This window comes from Anopheles nili, chromosome 3 (assembly GCF_943737925.1).
Source record: "Anopheles nili chromosome 3, idAnoNiliSN_F5_01, whole genome shotgun sequence".
Lineage (NCBI taxonomy): Eukaryota > Metazoa > Arthropoda > Insecta > Diptera > Culicidae > Anopheles > Anopheles nili.
In genome coordinates this window covers 45,972,036-45,989,341 of record NC_071292.1, presented here as the reverse complement: position 1 = coordinate 45,989,341, position 17,306 = coordinate 45,972,036, and the positions used below count along the sequence as shown (strand labels likewise).

Genomic DNA, 17,306 nt, shown 5'->3' with positions numbered 1-17,306 from the left:
CAGTTGAACGTGCCGTTTGTGAGAAACTTGTTGGCTTAAACATGTATCCTTGTGGATATAATCCTTATTTTTTTGCATTTCCTGTGCAAGTCCCTTTAACTGTGCGGTGCCATATGGTTCTTTTGGTTAATATATCTCTATCGGTTACTCTCGATTTCTGTTTAACGTACTAATGTACGCGTATGTATAGCTCTCACGCTTATCTACCGATGATAGGAGATGGTTTTCGTTTTTTAAACTAGTTAATCAGAGTTCATGCCGCCTGCGGCGGATTTTTACAGCGAGAGCAATGCTTACTTAATTTAACAAATAAACCCAGACATACATTTACATTGGGATGGTTCTACGGTTGTAAATACACTTCTTACGATTACGCACTACACCGGGAATGGGACATTCCTATAAAAACACGCGCCCGCCGCTCGTCGCTAAATGTACAGGGCTAGCAAAAGTTGACTCTAATTTTTAGTGGAATGTGCTCACCCGGGGTATCAACACCACATCGATGGGAACGATTTATCATAATATGCAATTTGGTATCGTTTGACGCGGTTTTAGCGCTGGTCTGGAGCATGCCCACTGTGCGCTCCTACACAAACCTTTCCAAAAACGTTCGTATAGTATACGTTGAGCAACAGTTAGTACCGTGACTTCAAGACCCTGGCATGATAGGCTCAACCAAGGGGTGGACGTTTGGAACGCGATTGGCGTCCGTTCGGTGATTGTCGAGGGATTGTGCTGGGAGCTTGGCTCCCGACCAAGTATGAGGTAAGGATCATGGTAAGGATCAGTGGAAAATCCTTTTTTTTCAGGAGGAAACCGAGCTGGTCTGATCGGTGTATAATGTCACAAATCGTACTCACACTCGCACACACGCCCACACATACACGCGCATGCACACCTACAATCACACAATGCGTTGACCTACAAGCCTACTTTGTCTAACGACGGTTACAAAGAAGGTTGAAAAAGTACAAAGAAAGGATGCACCACAATAGCGGCGAGTGGGTGTGGGATTTTATATAACTACGGGCAGATACACGTACTGTGAGACTGTGTATGCTATGCTACGTTCTACACTCATATTTAGTCTAATAGGTATCAATTCTTCAAATGATTTCGGCGGATCGGTATCGACTTTGCCCGACTTTGGAGGAGGTCCTGCTACCTTTCCCAGTGCGATCGTCTGATCGATCCTGTCCATCTGAAAACTGTCGCTTTCGTCGGAATAAATTAGAATGAGCTACGCTATCCTCGTTCTGAGTATTTTGTATTATATATTCCATCCTCCGTTCTTCCATATAGTACTGTGGTGATGTTGATCATTAACGATACGTTTGCAATTCTGTTCGGTGATATGTACAACGACGTGTTCTTCTGTTTCTTTGCCCTTTTCAATCGGCAGCTTGCGGAATGAAACAACACATTTTGCGATATTTTCTGACTATAAAACTCTTGTTTTCACACGATGCAGTCATTGCGTCCTCTTGCTATCGAAAGGATACTCCCCCTTAGACACATTGTTTTTTTGCTTGTTTTTTTTATGTTTCAATATGCTCTTGATTTGCTTGTGTTAACCGCAGTCATGTGTACGATGAGTATGATTATTTAGTAATACTTATTCGTGTGTTTATTTTATTCCACAAGAGCGAATGTACAACGAAGGAGACTTGGTGGTTTGGATAAAGTGCATTATTTCATAAGAGCCGTGTACCAAACATTTATTTTCGTACACACGTCACCAGGGTTCAGAAATTGGTGTGCAAAGTAGACTGATTTTTACTTCATACTCGTTTCTTTTACATTGCATGCGTCTTAAAATGTTGTGTATAAAGCTTAAAGATGTTGTGAAATTGACGTGATTGATTTGGTTTTTTTTTGTGTTATGTGTATTCTTAATGCTTATGCTGTACTTTTGTTTATTGTTAGTCAATCCATATTCTGATTTCTCCAACACATTTGTGCCATGGTTCGTGGATTGAAATGAATACTGTCCATTTTGCAGTCGTTAATATGGCCTAGAAGGTATACAGCATCTCGTAGGTAGAATTAAAGTTTATTAAAACACTTACGAAGTGCCTTACGGTCGTAGCTCATCAAACGTGACTTTTCTGCTATTTCTAACGACTTGGCATGTCTTCTTCCCAACTAAAGATGCTCATAAGTTTATCTCGTCACCTTGCGTCCTTTGCTGCTCGAGTAAACGACTAACGAGAGCACGTTAATGAATTGCAGGAAACGTGCAGTGCAAATGTGGAATGAAGCCGCAAGGCTCCATTTACCGCTTTCATTCCCCATCGACATTAAGCATTCAAAACCCGTGGCAGTAAGGCGCGGAGCATCAGTCACCGGTTCGCTGATAACTTGCCGTCTTGTGTCACAAGTTAGTTGGTAAAATTCGCGGAACGTTCGACAAAATTCAACTCTTTGCGAACCCACAGCCATGAAAGGGCTTTGCCTTCATGTAAAACATGCCAGACCGTTTTGTACATGTTAAACGCAACCATGCGGATGAATGGAGCTGCTGCAAAAGTTGCGAAATAGTTTCGATAAGTTAGCGGAACTCAATATCAACGCTGGTTGGCGTTTTGCGTAAAGTTATTGATGATCAACGACAAACATACGTGAAGGCTAATGATATGATAGGAACAAGATTTTGGAGTGTTGCTATTTGACACGGTTTCATTTCAAACACACGAACCAGGACCAATGCAGCTGGAGAAGATCGGCGAGGATGTTATAACGTACTTCCATAACAAACAGACTCTCTCCTCTTGTTTTTAAAACACCTATGGGCTACATCACGTCCTGCGCGATACAACGCTATGAAATGTGCTTTTTCACACATCAACCACTGTTAGCTATTTTCTTCGTTTTTCTTTAGGTGTTCAAATTATTGTTGTGCTACAGGAGCTATTTCCACCATCGTCCATACACAACCTTATGCTACAGATATTGTGGATCGGACAGTGGTGAGCATGTTTAGTAGCTGGAAATAGTAACATGTTCTTAGGAAGATCTCGAGTGTTCGAGAACAAAGCATTTCATGATGCTTTTTTTTTGCAGTTCATGAAGAAATGTCTCTCTAATAATAAGAAAATGTAGAGTGGAGCAAGGATTGCGGCCTTATTATTTCGATATGTGAGAATTATTTGCTTTATTTCTTTTTTGAAATTTCCACGTAAAAAGATAGCTTTTAGCCAGGCCAAGTATGTATCGAAATGATTGGGTGTATAATATCTCAAGAATGCCAATAATATTTATTCTAGATGATAGATGAAACTCTTGATTTTAACCTTAAGTGTGCCCCACTTTACGTTAATGCGGTTTAGAACCGAGAAATTAGCAACAAAAACCATGCAGCTCCATTATGAGAACCTTTGGCAATGCCCACATAATGCGTATCCTTGGGCATTCGTTGCGAATGTGGTTCGAGGGCCCTAAAACAATGCCTTCCCCATGGGAAACTAACGTTGAGCGTTTGCCCCAAAAGAGTTCGACCGAGCTGACGGGCCTCCAATCGGTAGCGTCGTCGGTGGAGCCTGCGAAGCGATGCGACTAGAAAATGGCGTCGAAAGTGTGGCCGCACCCGTGGCCGGACCACCAACATTCGGTGGACCCATCGCGGAATTACCGGACCGACCCGGTACGGTGCCGATGGCGAGTCCCGTGGGTGGACATTTTGCAAACTGACTCGCGACGGTCAAGGACGACGTGGAACCAAGGGACTCACGATGCCCACCGGAAGCGGCACTTGCATTCGTGACGGTAGCGATTCCACCGCTGCTGAGCTTGATCATCGTACCGACGGTGGAGACGCCCATGGTGGCGCTGGAGCCGCTGGTGCTGCTCAAGGATGTCGCGGATGCCGACAGGTGTGCGTGCGGCTTGGGAGCTGCCGGTTGTGTGCTACTATTGCTGCTGATCGTGAATCTATCTTTGGTCATTAGTGCGTACAGCTGTCGCTGCAATTCAGAGAGGAATGGTCGATTGTTTCGTGTTTTTTTACGGTTGGCGTTGTGGTTCGAGATCGAGTGATGCGGGGTGCGTTTTTTTTTGGTGGGCAGCGCGGGTTGCGCGGTGGAAATCCCGGATGGTGACATCGAATGCGTGGGAGGGTGATGGTGCGTGATGATGACAAAGGACAAGGGTGATGATGATGATGCAAGGGCAGGTTTCGAGACGAGTTTGAAATTGGAACAAGAGATCGGAAGTAAGGAAGAGAGAGAGAGAGGCATAGAAAGACAAAGAGAAAAGAAGAGAAAATACAACCATGAGCACCCGGAAGTAAGAGCGTGGCTACGCTATGCACACATACACGACAAATAACAGGAACATAGTTACAAATGCTACACTAGACAAGCACACAACCAACAACTAATGCATAATGCACAACGCATACGGATGGTAATGTAAAACGGATATTGCGAAGTAATTTACTGGCATCTGAATGATAACATGTTCTAATTTCTATCAGATGGCTGAATGACGTTCTTATGCATAGTGCGTAGAAGAGAAATCAATTGTTTTTATTTGATAAACTAATGGGCTTTAATTGTATCATAAGTAACTTTTAATATATATATTTTTCGATGTTTGATTATTTTAGAGACTGCCAAACTAAGAGATACTCACCGAACTCCAAAAACCAATCAAACCAAGAATCAAGAATAAACTCAACTTAATTGAGTTTATAAATGTAATAAAATGATCTGCAAAACGCTAGGAAATCATGTTGTATTTAAACAGCGTCAATTTAGCTCACGGTTCACGTTGACCTTATTAAAAACTTTGATCTATTGTTCGGACGAAAAAAAAATAAACCAATTGCAAAAAAAGAGCGTGTTTCACAAAAGGTGGTTAAATTATTAGCAAAAAAAATTCTGACCTCACATTTACTGTGATAGCTTATCATGCTTTTAGCGGACGTGTTGAATGCAATGCTTGAAAAATTAATCTCTTCCGACAGAAATGATGCACTAAATTAAGCTCCTGTTATGCATTGTCATAATTTCTCCCGAAATAACCACGGAAAATTTAACGCTTTTATAAGCGTACAACTTTGTAGGATCGCAATAATTTGTGGAACCTTGAACCCACCGATCGATGCGTTGTGCCGGCAAATCAATGCTGAAGTTCATTTGCACGCGGTAATTGATTTGATTGAATGTGATTAATTTTTAATGTTTTTGCTACCGCGTGAGTGATGCGTTAAATGTTTCGGCCTGCATTCGGGCGCACAAAGTGTGAACGAACCCTTTTTTTTCCTTAGGCAAATGCACTGGCAGCACCGGAATTGCTTTTTTATACACGCTTGTCGAGGTAATGTCGAACAAATTAAATTTCATAGCAATTCAATCCCAACTGGAAGCTGCTTCGTGCTCCGGTACACATTTGCTGAAATCATTGACCGGTAAAATTGACCGCTAATTGCCGTTAATCGAATCTCGCGAATGGGTTCATAATCGGATTTATACGCCAATCGGTACTGCTGATAAGGGAATCTCTCGTCTACGCTCGCAATGGGATGAATCGGTTGCAATGAATGAAACGGATGTTTTTTGCTCGAACAACGGATGTTTCGCGCGACAGACGCGGCTAGTGATACTAAAACAATCAAAACACAGCATATTTAGTAACCAATCTATTTACGCCTCGCCTTTCTACATCAATGCATTTCATTCTTCAACGGGAAAACACGAACGGCCAGACAGACGAGCAAGCTGAAATCGGCGAGATGTGAGAACATAGAACAATTTAATTCCTGGAATACTTCAACGTCTACGTCTAATGTTAAACAAAAGTCAGAAAAAACACATGCGAGCCCTTCTGCCTCGGGGGATATGAAGCAGAATGTATTTGAGCTTTGTTTGTTTTTTTTTTCTCCACCCATAGGTATAAGCTGTAAAATTTTTTGTAGATTAGTAAACCTTTTGTCGTTAACATGCTAGTCAAGCAACATGAGAATAGGATGGTCGTTGGTGTAAATACGCGTATTGATGTTCGTTGTGGAATTAATGATCCTTGGGGAATTGATATGTGTAACTAAACCAACACACGATGATAGGTATCTAACGAGTTAATTGAATTTTGAGTAAAATGTTGAACAAAAATGTGCATTACTACGTCGAATTATGCTATTGAGCTACTGCTGGAGTTTTTTTTCCACCACTCAAAAGCACAATCGGTTAAACTAAACGAGAACAGTGAATCAGGAGCACAGCGAATACATCACGTTGGTGGACGATGGGGATCGTAAACGGACTGATTGGTTTCTCAATTTTTGGATAGTTTTAGAACGCCAATTCGATCAGCACGGCTGCCACCGACCTGTGCGCCAATTCATTCGACATGTAATCCAAAGGACACAGTCAGCAAATTTGGTTCACCCAACGCAGAGAACTGAACGAAAAGAGACTACCGAGCTGACGATCCGAAAGTACTAATCTAAACAGTTGTGCTAAAAAAAAACAGTACACTACCATACACGTACACGGCGCCTGACGCGCGTCTCTACTCCGAATTAAAAGGCAATCTGTCAAACTACGGCCACTACGGCGCTGGGAGCCCGAATACTAGGAGCTCCCAACCTCGCAAACGCTAACGATATTGCAACAATTCCTATGGCTAAAACGATGGCATACTACGAAACGATGCACTACTGCTGCGGGTGATCAGGTGAGTGATCTTCGCCTCTGCAACGCATCACGTACCATCGTGGCTAGGCATGGCTTACCTCAGGGCGCTTGCGTGTCGTGGTAGCAGTTTCTGACACGGGGTAAACCTCGACCACTTCGTGCATCGGAAAAGGGTGAGGAACTAGCGCACAGGGCACCTGTCGTGTTGATGTGTTGGGCTGTTGGACGGATGGTGGTGGTAATGGTGTTGTCTACTCTTCATATACTTTTTTTTTTGTTTGTAATGCAGTATTAAATCGAACATGGTGGCATGATTTGGTGGCGGTTTTTTGGGCTATGATGGTGGGCAGGTTTCTCCGACCCGACAGGATCATTCAACACGTACGGCTATATATATAGCTATGCGGTCTCGCATCGTATTATGCAGTCAGCGAGACGTGTTAGAGAGGGAGACATTGTGCAGACGGGGCCCGTTTCCCGCTAGATGGCGCGTGTGTCCTTACGTTCTAATTGGAGGATTTTACGCAACAAGGAAGGGCAACTACTGGGCGCCTCCATCGAGAGAAACCGTGTGCGCAGGATGGTGTGCGTTTCTTTGTTTTGTCAGTTCTTTCCTCAACGCATACTACCAACGGAGGGATATGGTGTGGTGGGTTTTTGTTTTTGCTTAACTTAATCGAACAGTCAGTGCTTTTACAGTGCAACGGTTTTAGCTCTAACGATCATTGTCCACCCCAAACAGGGACGAGGATCGTGGACGATTTTTAGCAACTTTTTCCAGAACGGATTTGAAGTTTTTGGTGTTCAGTATCTGAAAATATACAGATGGTTGTGGTGAACAAACGCATGATCAGTGGTGTCGGGATGGGATGATGGTGTTGGTGACGTTCGTGACGTAATACACATGCAATGGTGGTGTAGATCCCGTGGGTGTGGCTGTTGGGTTGTGGTGAGTTGTGGTGAAACTGATCAATATTTTACGCCATGAGAGCAAGCTAGAGATATGCAGTTTCGTAAATAAACATACTGAAAGATAATACGCAAAAATGAACAAATCTCAAGACGCTGAAATGGAGCAGAAGTTAAAGGGAGTCCGAGAAAAAACAGTTTGGGAAAGGTATACAAATCACTCAAAGAGAGCATACCGGGCGTTAGAGAAAGTACTACATTCGTGTCCTAGTGACTGGTATAGAGTGGAAAAAGGTTCTCTACGTTGGTACGTTGGAATGCACTATGTTCTGGAGACAAGCTCCAAAGAAAACACGTGAATCGTTTGTGTTGTGAACTCCTAAAGGTTCTACTATAGGTACGCTATGGTTCTACTGATACGATCTTACTTGTTTGTCTCTGGGGAACACCTAAAGTACTAGCAGGATCGGCTGAACCGGAGATCGCTCTGCTAGCCAGTGGCCATTTTCCCTCGAAACACACATACATACACACACACCGTCTCTTACGCTACCGACAGATCACATCTAGGTGTTGTGCCGCCAATCAACAGGAGCATTTCGCTTTACTTTCGCTTAATTACGGCCATCACACGCATATACCGACACCTAGTGTCGGCGGGACGACGAATAGGACGACAAATTGACGCTTGTGTAGTTGAGTTGTGGAGAAATTCCGGTACTTCCTTCGTCAATTCCTGCTCCTCCCCAGGCATGGTTTGATTAAGTAGTTTGATTCCCGTTTCACATCGACATCGTTGCGTATATATTGGTGTTGTTATGATTGTTACGGCTAGAGCGTAGTGCTGGCTGGTCTAATATATTCGCTACGAAACGCTACGTTGATCCTTACATCTTAACAATTAAACATCTGATGATTGTGCTGGATGCTGTTAGAAACCGGTGGCGTACAAAACTGCTCCTAATGCAACGCTTCTATTCTAGCGGGAGCGCAAGTACGATCGCTGCTGATGCTACTATCTTCCTCCGCTCACGAGTTTGCTGGTGTTGTTACAGTGGTGTCGTTCTTTATTTTGCTGCTGCATGCTGTTGTGATTTTGTGTACATTGGTGTCTCTTGGTTATGATTGGTATCATATCGCGACGGTTCAGAAACATGTTACATTTTTCTATGTGTTGTCTGTTATTCATATCCTTCTCAGGCAGGGCTGGGGTTGTATATGAAGCATTGACAGAGCGAGAGAAAAAAAGCGATAGTGGCTAGATGCCCAGATGCAAGCGGCCTAGAGAAAGAGCTACAGGAAGTGTTTGTCGTAGATCATGTGTGGCCACACACACACAGAGCTCACGCGAGGCGCTAACGTATCATTCGTCGTCGTTTTTTGGTTCGATGGTCCCGGTTTTTTGGGGGCATTTATACATTCAACAGCACACACACACACACACGCACACACAGAGATACACATTAATTGATGCAGTTCAGCCTGTAGGATGCTTAAGGACTTGCAGGAGAGTGGCTTAGACCATGCAACGACTGTGACAGAGCGATAGCACACACAAACGCGTGCGCGCCCACACGAGAGAGAGAGAGAGAGAAAAACCGTGTGTAGGTATGGTAAATGGGTGAGAAGATGGTGCCGTTCGCCGTGTTCGGGTCAACTCCTGGATGCACCCTCAGCTCAGCAGCCTGTCGGCGGTCCTTCCGAGGCTCACTTGCCAAGCGCCTTTCGGACGGCATCGTCCCAGGAGTAGCCGGGCGCGTTTCAGAGCTTAAAGCTTTTGCGCAGATTTTTGATCGCCTTTTTCTGGCTCTTTTGGAAGCTGCGCTGGAAGCTGCTGGTGGCGCTGGTGTTACGCGACGCCGGCGCATACGACAGTAGCTCCAGTGGCTTGAGGTTGGATATTTTGGACGATTGCTTCACGACGGTCGACTGGTTGAACAAAAAATAAAGTGGAGTGTGGCACGTTTAGGGATTTGTGGGCGTTTCGGTATCGTGTGTTTTGGTGATTTCGATTTGGTTATTTTACGTTTCATTTCGGTTCGGTTCGCATAAATACATCCATACACACACACACACACCGCGCACAACGTGTTTAGACGAGGAGCAGGGATGAAAGAAAGAAAGAAAGAGAGAAAGAAAGAAAGAGAGAAAGAGAAAAAGAGAAATCTTTTGTAGGAGCCATGTTCGATATCCGATCGGCCGCATTGCGCAACGATTACGTTAATACACCTGTCCGATTTTCTCTGTTAGGTTTGTTTGGTTGCAATTGTGCGTTTCTGTTGTTACTGTTGATGCGATGGTGCGGTGGTGTATTTCTGTAGCGGTTTTGACTGTTGAAGTGGTTGTAAGTAAAGTGAAGAAAAATGGTGTCTGACAGTTGACAGTTGTGATCATAGGAAGCTGTTTCTGTTGTTGTGGTGTAGATGCGGTTACATGTTAGTTTGTTTGATTTTCTTTTCCTAGTTGCAGATGTGCTATGGAATAGTTTTGTCGTGGTGTGAACTAGCTGTGCGCGAAGTGTCCTTTATCGAAAAGCCAAAAGCATCGCAGTGGTGTGACGGGTCGTTTTATTTGCGTTCGCTTGCAGAATGCAGAATGATCTGTGGAAACGATTTGCAGCACAGCGTGGTCGTGCAAAGAGGTGTTAGTTATCGATGCTGGATGCAGTCAGTGGTGGTGTACGATTGTTTGCGAGTAGATTGCAGATGCACCAGTTCAATGCGGAAGTGTTGAGGCTACGTGCAGTATGATTCTTGCTGGGTAAGTACTGTGCTTTAAGCGTTCTTTTGCATATCGAAAGTATGTTTGTTGTTGATTAGAGGGAGGCCCCAAAAGGGACGGTGCTGCCAACTGCCTGTATCGTGGTGCGTAATGTTGTCTTTGCAACTTGTGTCTACTGCTTAAGCTTTCAATGGGCTACCGATACTGCTGGTGTGCGATAGAGTTTTGTGAGTAAAGGGAATTCAAAGTTCTAGTGGAATAAACGAACAATGGCGTATGGTATATCTACCATTAATAATTCTTCAACTTTATGTTAGCAAACGAATTGAAACGATTTTGCCACGGAAATTGTGGATCTACAGGTGTTTATGAGATAATGCAACATAATTTCATGAGTCAATGAGAATTTATAATAGGTTTAGCCCATAAAGAATTCTATTAGTTTCAGAAACGCGTTTAAGCTTCTTCCAAAAATGTCACATGCAGTTGAGAATATTATAAATACGTGATAATATATCAAGTAGCAAAATAAGTGAGCAAAAAAATGTGTTCTTCATTTTTTTACGTAACGGCTAAACGATAAAATGAGTTCTGCAACAACATTGTTCAAAATAAAATAAAATAAAATATGATGAACTGTGTTTTGCAACAAAAAAGAAACAAAATGCTCAAAAAATGGGTTTGCAAAAGTTTGATTACTTGACGAATTTCTATTGGGACGGGACTTTAAGCAAATCGCAGTGGTTTGTTTCCGCTCGCATCAGCAATTCTGCTTGATAAAATGTTTTCCCTCAACTGGGAGGGCTTCTTAAGCTACTTTACTCTCGTTTTTTTTCGGGTCATTGTTTGTCTTTTGAGAAAAACACAGTTTGCTTTTAACGATAGAAGATGTGATGGAAGTCAGGTTCAACATTGGATATCTCGTTTACTCCATCTCATCCTACCAGGTCGTCTCATGGGAGTTTGGGTAGAAATATGGCAAGCCATATTTTCGATGTCTAGAGTTGATTCATACTGTTTTTTTTCTCTTCGCATGAGCTCTTTCCATAGAATTTTCCCAAAACGTGGTTGGTTTTCGGCTTATGGAGAATAGGTCTCTTTAGAGAAGATGGTGTTCGGTTCTAGAGATCTTCTCGGCATTTCACTTAGTGTAGAAAAAGGTAAAAAAAATGTGTTCATAAAATTATAGCCAAAATTATTCACACTTGATTTGCATCGCTTTACACTACGCCACATATATGTGTCTGCTTAGAACCAACTGTAGAAGTTGGTTTCATTCTACATGTTCCTCTACTGGCGATGAGTATAAAAAAGATGGATTTCAATTTTCCTGATTGTATACTGCTGAAATTTGGTTCTGCCTAAAGGATTAAGCAGGAAATGTTTAGGCATTGAGGCGTACTCGTTCGCAAATTCGGCGTATAGCCAGATCGTAGCATTTTGCTGGCTAAAGGCAAATTTGCAAATCGCACGGAATTACGTCTGCAAATCGCGTTCAAAACGGGCCAGTAGCTAGGGTAAATAAATCGATACAAAACGGTACACCGCTGGGGCCCGACGTTCATGCGGATCGTGCAAACGCGACTGGTACGGGCGGAAATGAGAACAAATGACAGCTATCAAGAAATATGGCTGCTCCCAACGGTGTGAGCCCTTCGCTAGTGGGCGTAGGGAAATAATCGTGGGCACCGATGTACGGGAAAGCATATGCAACGTGCCATCGGTGAACGTTACATCCACGTAGCGCTGTAATACATCAAACAGGATTAGAACCGCAGCCTCGTAATGAAATACTAAAGCCTGGTCGTGGGAGCACTGCTTGTGATGCCGTGGGACAGTGCGATGTGCGTACGAATAAAATGGAACAAGTAACTGAAGTCTGTAACTATGCCGGTGGCATTGCACGGAAAGTGATGGGTGTAGTTCCAGTGATTCGATTTGTATTGTGAACTGTTGCGCATATTGCCCTGTCAGGCGTCCAAATACACACGTGTGAGCTCAGGTGTTGCATGTGAAATGACGTGCAAATCCGTGCAGATGCAGCGTGATGCAGCGACTTAACAGCACTCGCAACGTGGAGAAATGCATAGTATAGTAATGCAAATTTACCTAAGGGTTTTTGCTGAATTTCATTTCATTTTATGCCTTTTTCGCATTTTGTTTACATAAATTTTGTGAAGTGATGGAGGCGCATGGTGCTTTATATAAGGCAGTCAATGATGGAGACGCCTAGTACTTTATGAACTAGACCAATCACTGATACTTATCAAAAATCATGCTTTTGGTGTTTTTATTCCACGAAATTTAAATGAACTAATTGTGTTGTATTTTATAGGAAAAAGTAAATGTTATGTCTATTATTCGATTTCATAGAAAAAATAAATGGTATAATCAATATATTCCTTAAAATTTCAGTACAGTACACTAGTGCACTTGTTAAATAATAAAATTAATCTAGCATTTATGTTTGTTTTCCATCCTGCAGGTTTTATGTAAAATCAATGCAAACATAGTGGAATGCTTTTCTCAGAAATATGGCTAATGGAGACGCCTGGTAGTTTTGAGATTTTGCAAATTTAGATTGAATAGAAATATATTGATTAATTGGTTTGTTTTAACTATCAGACACCATTGAACAATAATAAATATAATATGAACCTATATAAAATAATGCAAACGTAATAATATAAATCATATAAACATGATATAAACCAAATGATACACAAACATCATAGCTCTTATTGCTAAAAAATGACACTTATCTAACGTAGTGAACTCGGGCTGTGATATACTACATTACAAATATTTCTTCCAACCACTGGATAGAAATTATATGCATTGTAAGCGCAAGAAATAGGGGATTGCATTTACTCAGATGCGGTATCTCCGTACATTAATCTTCGATTCAGAACAATGCCCGGAGTAACGAGTGATGCATATCATTCGTTTACAAATTCATACTGCTATCGATTGCTTGTCAGAGTAGTGCACAATGAGTCAGAAGCAATAAATTTCATATTGCAAGGAAAAGTTCACACCAAACGGGAAAATGCAATTGGTACGTAGCATTTCCCTCTTGTTCTGTAACCTCGTGCCTTGTTCTCTTTTACTCTTCTTTTATTTTCCACACCAAGTGGCAAACGAATCTAACTGACGGTTTAAATAAAGCAGCGTTCAAAACGAACTAAACCTCTGGAGAAATGTTGGTAACGTGAACGTACAGCTGGTAGCTGGGGAGAGGGATTCAGTAGATCGAGTAACTTTTTTAATTGAGCACAAAGCATCGGTTGCAGTTTTCAGCACCTGTAAACCCGAAGCTGCATGGAGTTGCTGATGCGGACGCGCTACTGGAAACGGAAATAGAGCCCAACCTTTGTGGGACTGCATAAAAGATTGCGGAAATGATGGTGAAAACGGTGGTGCAGCGTGTGCTTTTGAATAAATTGTTCGTCTTTTGCTCGCGGAAGCACAAGCGAGCACTGCAATTGGAATTGTGGTATTTGTGGTTAGAGCTGCAAGAGCACAGTTTGGATGCAGAATGTAGGAGTTCATCAAACAGCGTGAAGGAAACCCACGCTTGTTTGTTGTGTTTTATAATGGGAAATAGAAATTCAAATAACGAAATGGTTTGCTAAGCTATGCAAAATTTAGGAATAATGTGCTCACGATGCGAGGGCAAAGAAATTAATTTCAGATTCAACAAACAAAATGCAAATTGTATAAAATTTGGAAGGAATGGTTTGCGTAAAACGTGTACACAAGCGTGGCGGGTTTTGGATTGCAATTGTAGCACAAGCACGGGCAGCTAACATAGTAAGAGAGCAAAGTTTTCGAAGCAGCTGAGCTAACATACACGAGAGAAAGCAAAATTGATCGTATGAAAGGTATGCGAACGGGCTGGATAAACGTTTGCGATTATTATCGCACAAGGCACGATGCATCTGAGACAGCACTATTGGGAAAGTGTGGAAAAATTAACCTGCAAAAGTTCACTACAACAAGATCATCGATTCCCGGGCAGAGAAGGGCAGTGATGTGGAACGAGAGACATAGAAAGTAAAATACACACGCAGTTTGTACAGCTTAAAACGAGAGCGATGAAAGTTGTATGCTGGAACGAATATGAGTTAATTTCATGGAAAGGTAGATAATGGAAAATGCTTGATAATATAGTATGAAATAAATTTTGAATCCATAAGGTGACCGATTTCAATTTCAACTTTTCGTGTTGAAATAAATTATATGCTATAATACGTGGGCTTCTGTTTATGCCACGGTTTTCTCAAATGAAACATTTCAAGTATGCTAATTTTCATTCTTTTTTGAAAGAATTTCTTGCTAATGAAATTCAAAACGAGTATTACAATTGAAACATTTTGAAAAATTGCAAATGAGATAACCCACCACGTATTTTTCCTGCACAATCATTTTTTCTACAGTTTTTCCAACATTCAATAGAGTACCGATACTGACGTTCTTAGTCTAGTTCTGCCAATAATAAACAAGAGTTAGAAGGCTATGAAAGAAGAGATAGATCCTAAACACCAATGCGCAACATCGATAACACATTTATACATACACCAAGACCGGTTCAATGCTCGTATGTGTGTGTTTGTTTATGTGAAAGTTTTTCCAGGAACCACCGTAGCTAGAGCAACACTACGAAGGCAAAAAAGACGACGAATGAGTTGCTGCTGGATGTGCTTTTCGTTTCGTAAGCTCCAAGCATGGATACGGCCAGATCTTGAGACGAGTGTGTACGAGTGTGATGCTTGATAGTAGAAGAGAAAGACAGATAGCTGAGAAAAGTTGAGCACATCAACGTCGGTCAACATATTGCATACTTTGTAAAAAAAAACGCACTTCACTACAGGTTGGTTGCGCGAGCATGTACAGACAGTTCGAGCAGCTAATCGTCGAGTTGGTGGCGTGGCATTCGAGGGCGAGGACTCGTTCGCGATCTCTACGCTACTGACGGGAAGGTGGGCTCAGGCAAACCTACACAGAGACGCGCTAGTAGCCACGTGCATACTCTTGCTCACAGTCATAGCGGGATAGAGACATGAGAGTTTGAAACATTGAACAAGATATAGCGGCTCTAAATGCCTCCGGCGGGGTTTCAACCGGGTGCAGGTTCGTTACAGAAGGGAAGCAGGTTGATAAGAGAGCCATGGTGAAGGATAAGCTAGAGATGAATTTTACGGAAAGCGATATTCGAGGAAGGAACGGTGAAAACACTCATCCGTGTAGTGAGGATATGCTGGGATCAAAACGATGACGGCGAGGCAAATGTTTGCTTGTTGACCTAATCGAATTTGTGGAACACAGATCGGTCACTCGAACTATACCTCGTACGGGTTATGCCTCCTCTCGATCTAGTACGTCGTTTTGCCACTTTCCGGCGATTGCAGCGTGCTCTGATCTGAGTTGTTTTGTGGCCCATTTAGTCGTCGAGAGAGATTTCATAACATTACAGAGCATTGAATGATTTCGTGGAAACTGGGTGCCTTCGCTTCCAAGCACATTTGTTTTCTTTGCGGATTTGACTTGAACTGTTACTCATGGTGGGTAGCATTGTTTAGGATATATTTTGAAACTCGTAGCGAGGCGTTTCCTCCTGGTAACGTGTGTCCGAAAGCAACACAAAGTGTGTCCTACACATGACTCTCAACTACGCGAAGATATCGCTTGAAATTTCGTTTTTTGATGTCAATAGGATCGAAATAAAATCATTGAGGTGAGTTCAATTGAGTGATGTGTTTGTAACTACTAACTGACAGTTGAGGTGGAAAACGAAACGTCATTTTTGTTTTTTTTTTCTAAAAAATAATTAAGTTCGTGTATGTTGTTGATATCAATTCACGATTGCTGCTCATTGTATTTAATCCACCAGGTATGATCCTGATGCCAATTTGAGCATTTGGTGCGAACAGATACGGCCCTTTATTTGCGGCCGATACGTACAGCTTATCTATGCATTAGAACATACACACACACCCGCACGCACACAGCCAAAAATACATACGCACGCGCGTACACGCACATACACACATTCATTGACAGAAGGACATACAGAAATGCACATAAAGAGAAGAAAAACACACACACACGCACACATACAGAGACACATTCAACAACCACCAGTCTTATCGTTAACCATTGTTTGGTGAGCTCACCAGCACCATCATTTGGCCGATGATTTGTCGACGCAACCAAGGATCGTTGTGCTACTGTCGAGCGTACTCCTGTATACTTACGTGGTTGAAATATGTATTTATATATGCATTATTTGAGAGGGGTGACGGTGCGATCGAATTCGATGTACAAAAAACTGTCATTCACCGAGCACTGTGGTTGTATCATAAATACATCGCCCCACACGCATGGGGCAGGTCTCTACGAATGAGCAACACTTAACATCTCGGTAAAAGTGAACGCCCGGGAAAACAAAAATGGAAACCCTTTACTCTGCCCGGGACTCTCAATGACGCTGTTGCAGGTTTGCTCGAACCCCGTTCCGTGTTCGCTCAACGTGCATGCGATACCGTAAGCGAACCGGAAGTCGTTTTTACTTTTTTTTTTGTTTTTGCATATTTTTTTCTGCTTCATTTTCGATCGCCCTTTTCCACGCCTCACTAGTACTACGCTTAGGTCTACGTTTGCAGCACTAAAGGTGCGGGGCTAATGGTTCGTTTTAGTACGCTAGTACGCTAGTACGCCTAAACCGCTGCGTCTCAGCATTATTGCCTTGTTGAAGGAAACGCGGGGTTAACGTTCGTGTTATTGTGCTCGTCTGATTGTGGGGTTTTGTTCGTTCGCTGATGTGCGTTGATGCGGTTTTTGAAGCAGAGTAAAGGAGGTAAAAACGAACTGCATGACTTGTGAACGGAAACGACGCACACGCAATCAAAAAGTGCAATCAAAAACGGTTGGTGTGGTGTGGGAAATTTGCAACATATCGGTGAATGGTTTTTTTTTGCTTTTCGTGAAACCGGTTGTGCAAAAACAACCGGCAGTTCGGGAAAGGGTGAGAAACGA

At 42.5% G+C, this 17,306-nt stretch overlaps 1 protein-coding gene across 1 annotated transcript in view; it reads right to left on the bottom strand.

Annotated features, from left to right (window-relative positions):
- Nucleotides 1-3,467: 3,467 nt before the first annotated feature.
- LOC128726495 (SCY1-like protein 2) overlaps nucleotides 3,468-17,306 on the bottom strand; it is a 70,019-nt gene continuing 56,180 nt past the window's right edge. Inside the window, exon 19 of the mRNA XM_053820308.1 lies at nucleotides 3,468-3,965. Within this exon, the coding sequence (XP_053676283.1) occupies nucleotides 3,468-3,965 (498 nt within the window). The remainder of the gene's footprint in view (nucleotides 3,966-17,306) is intronic.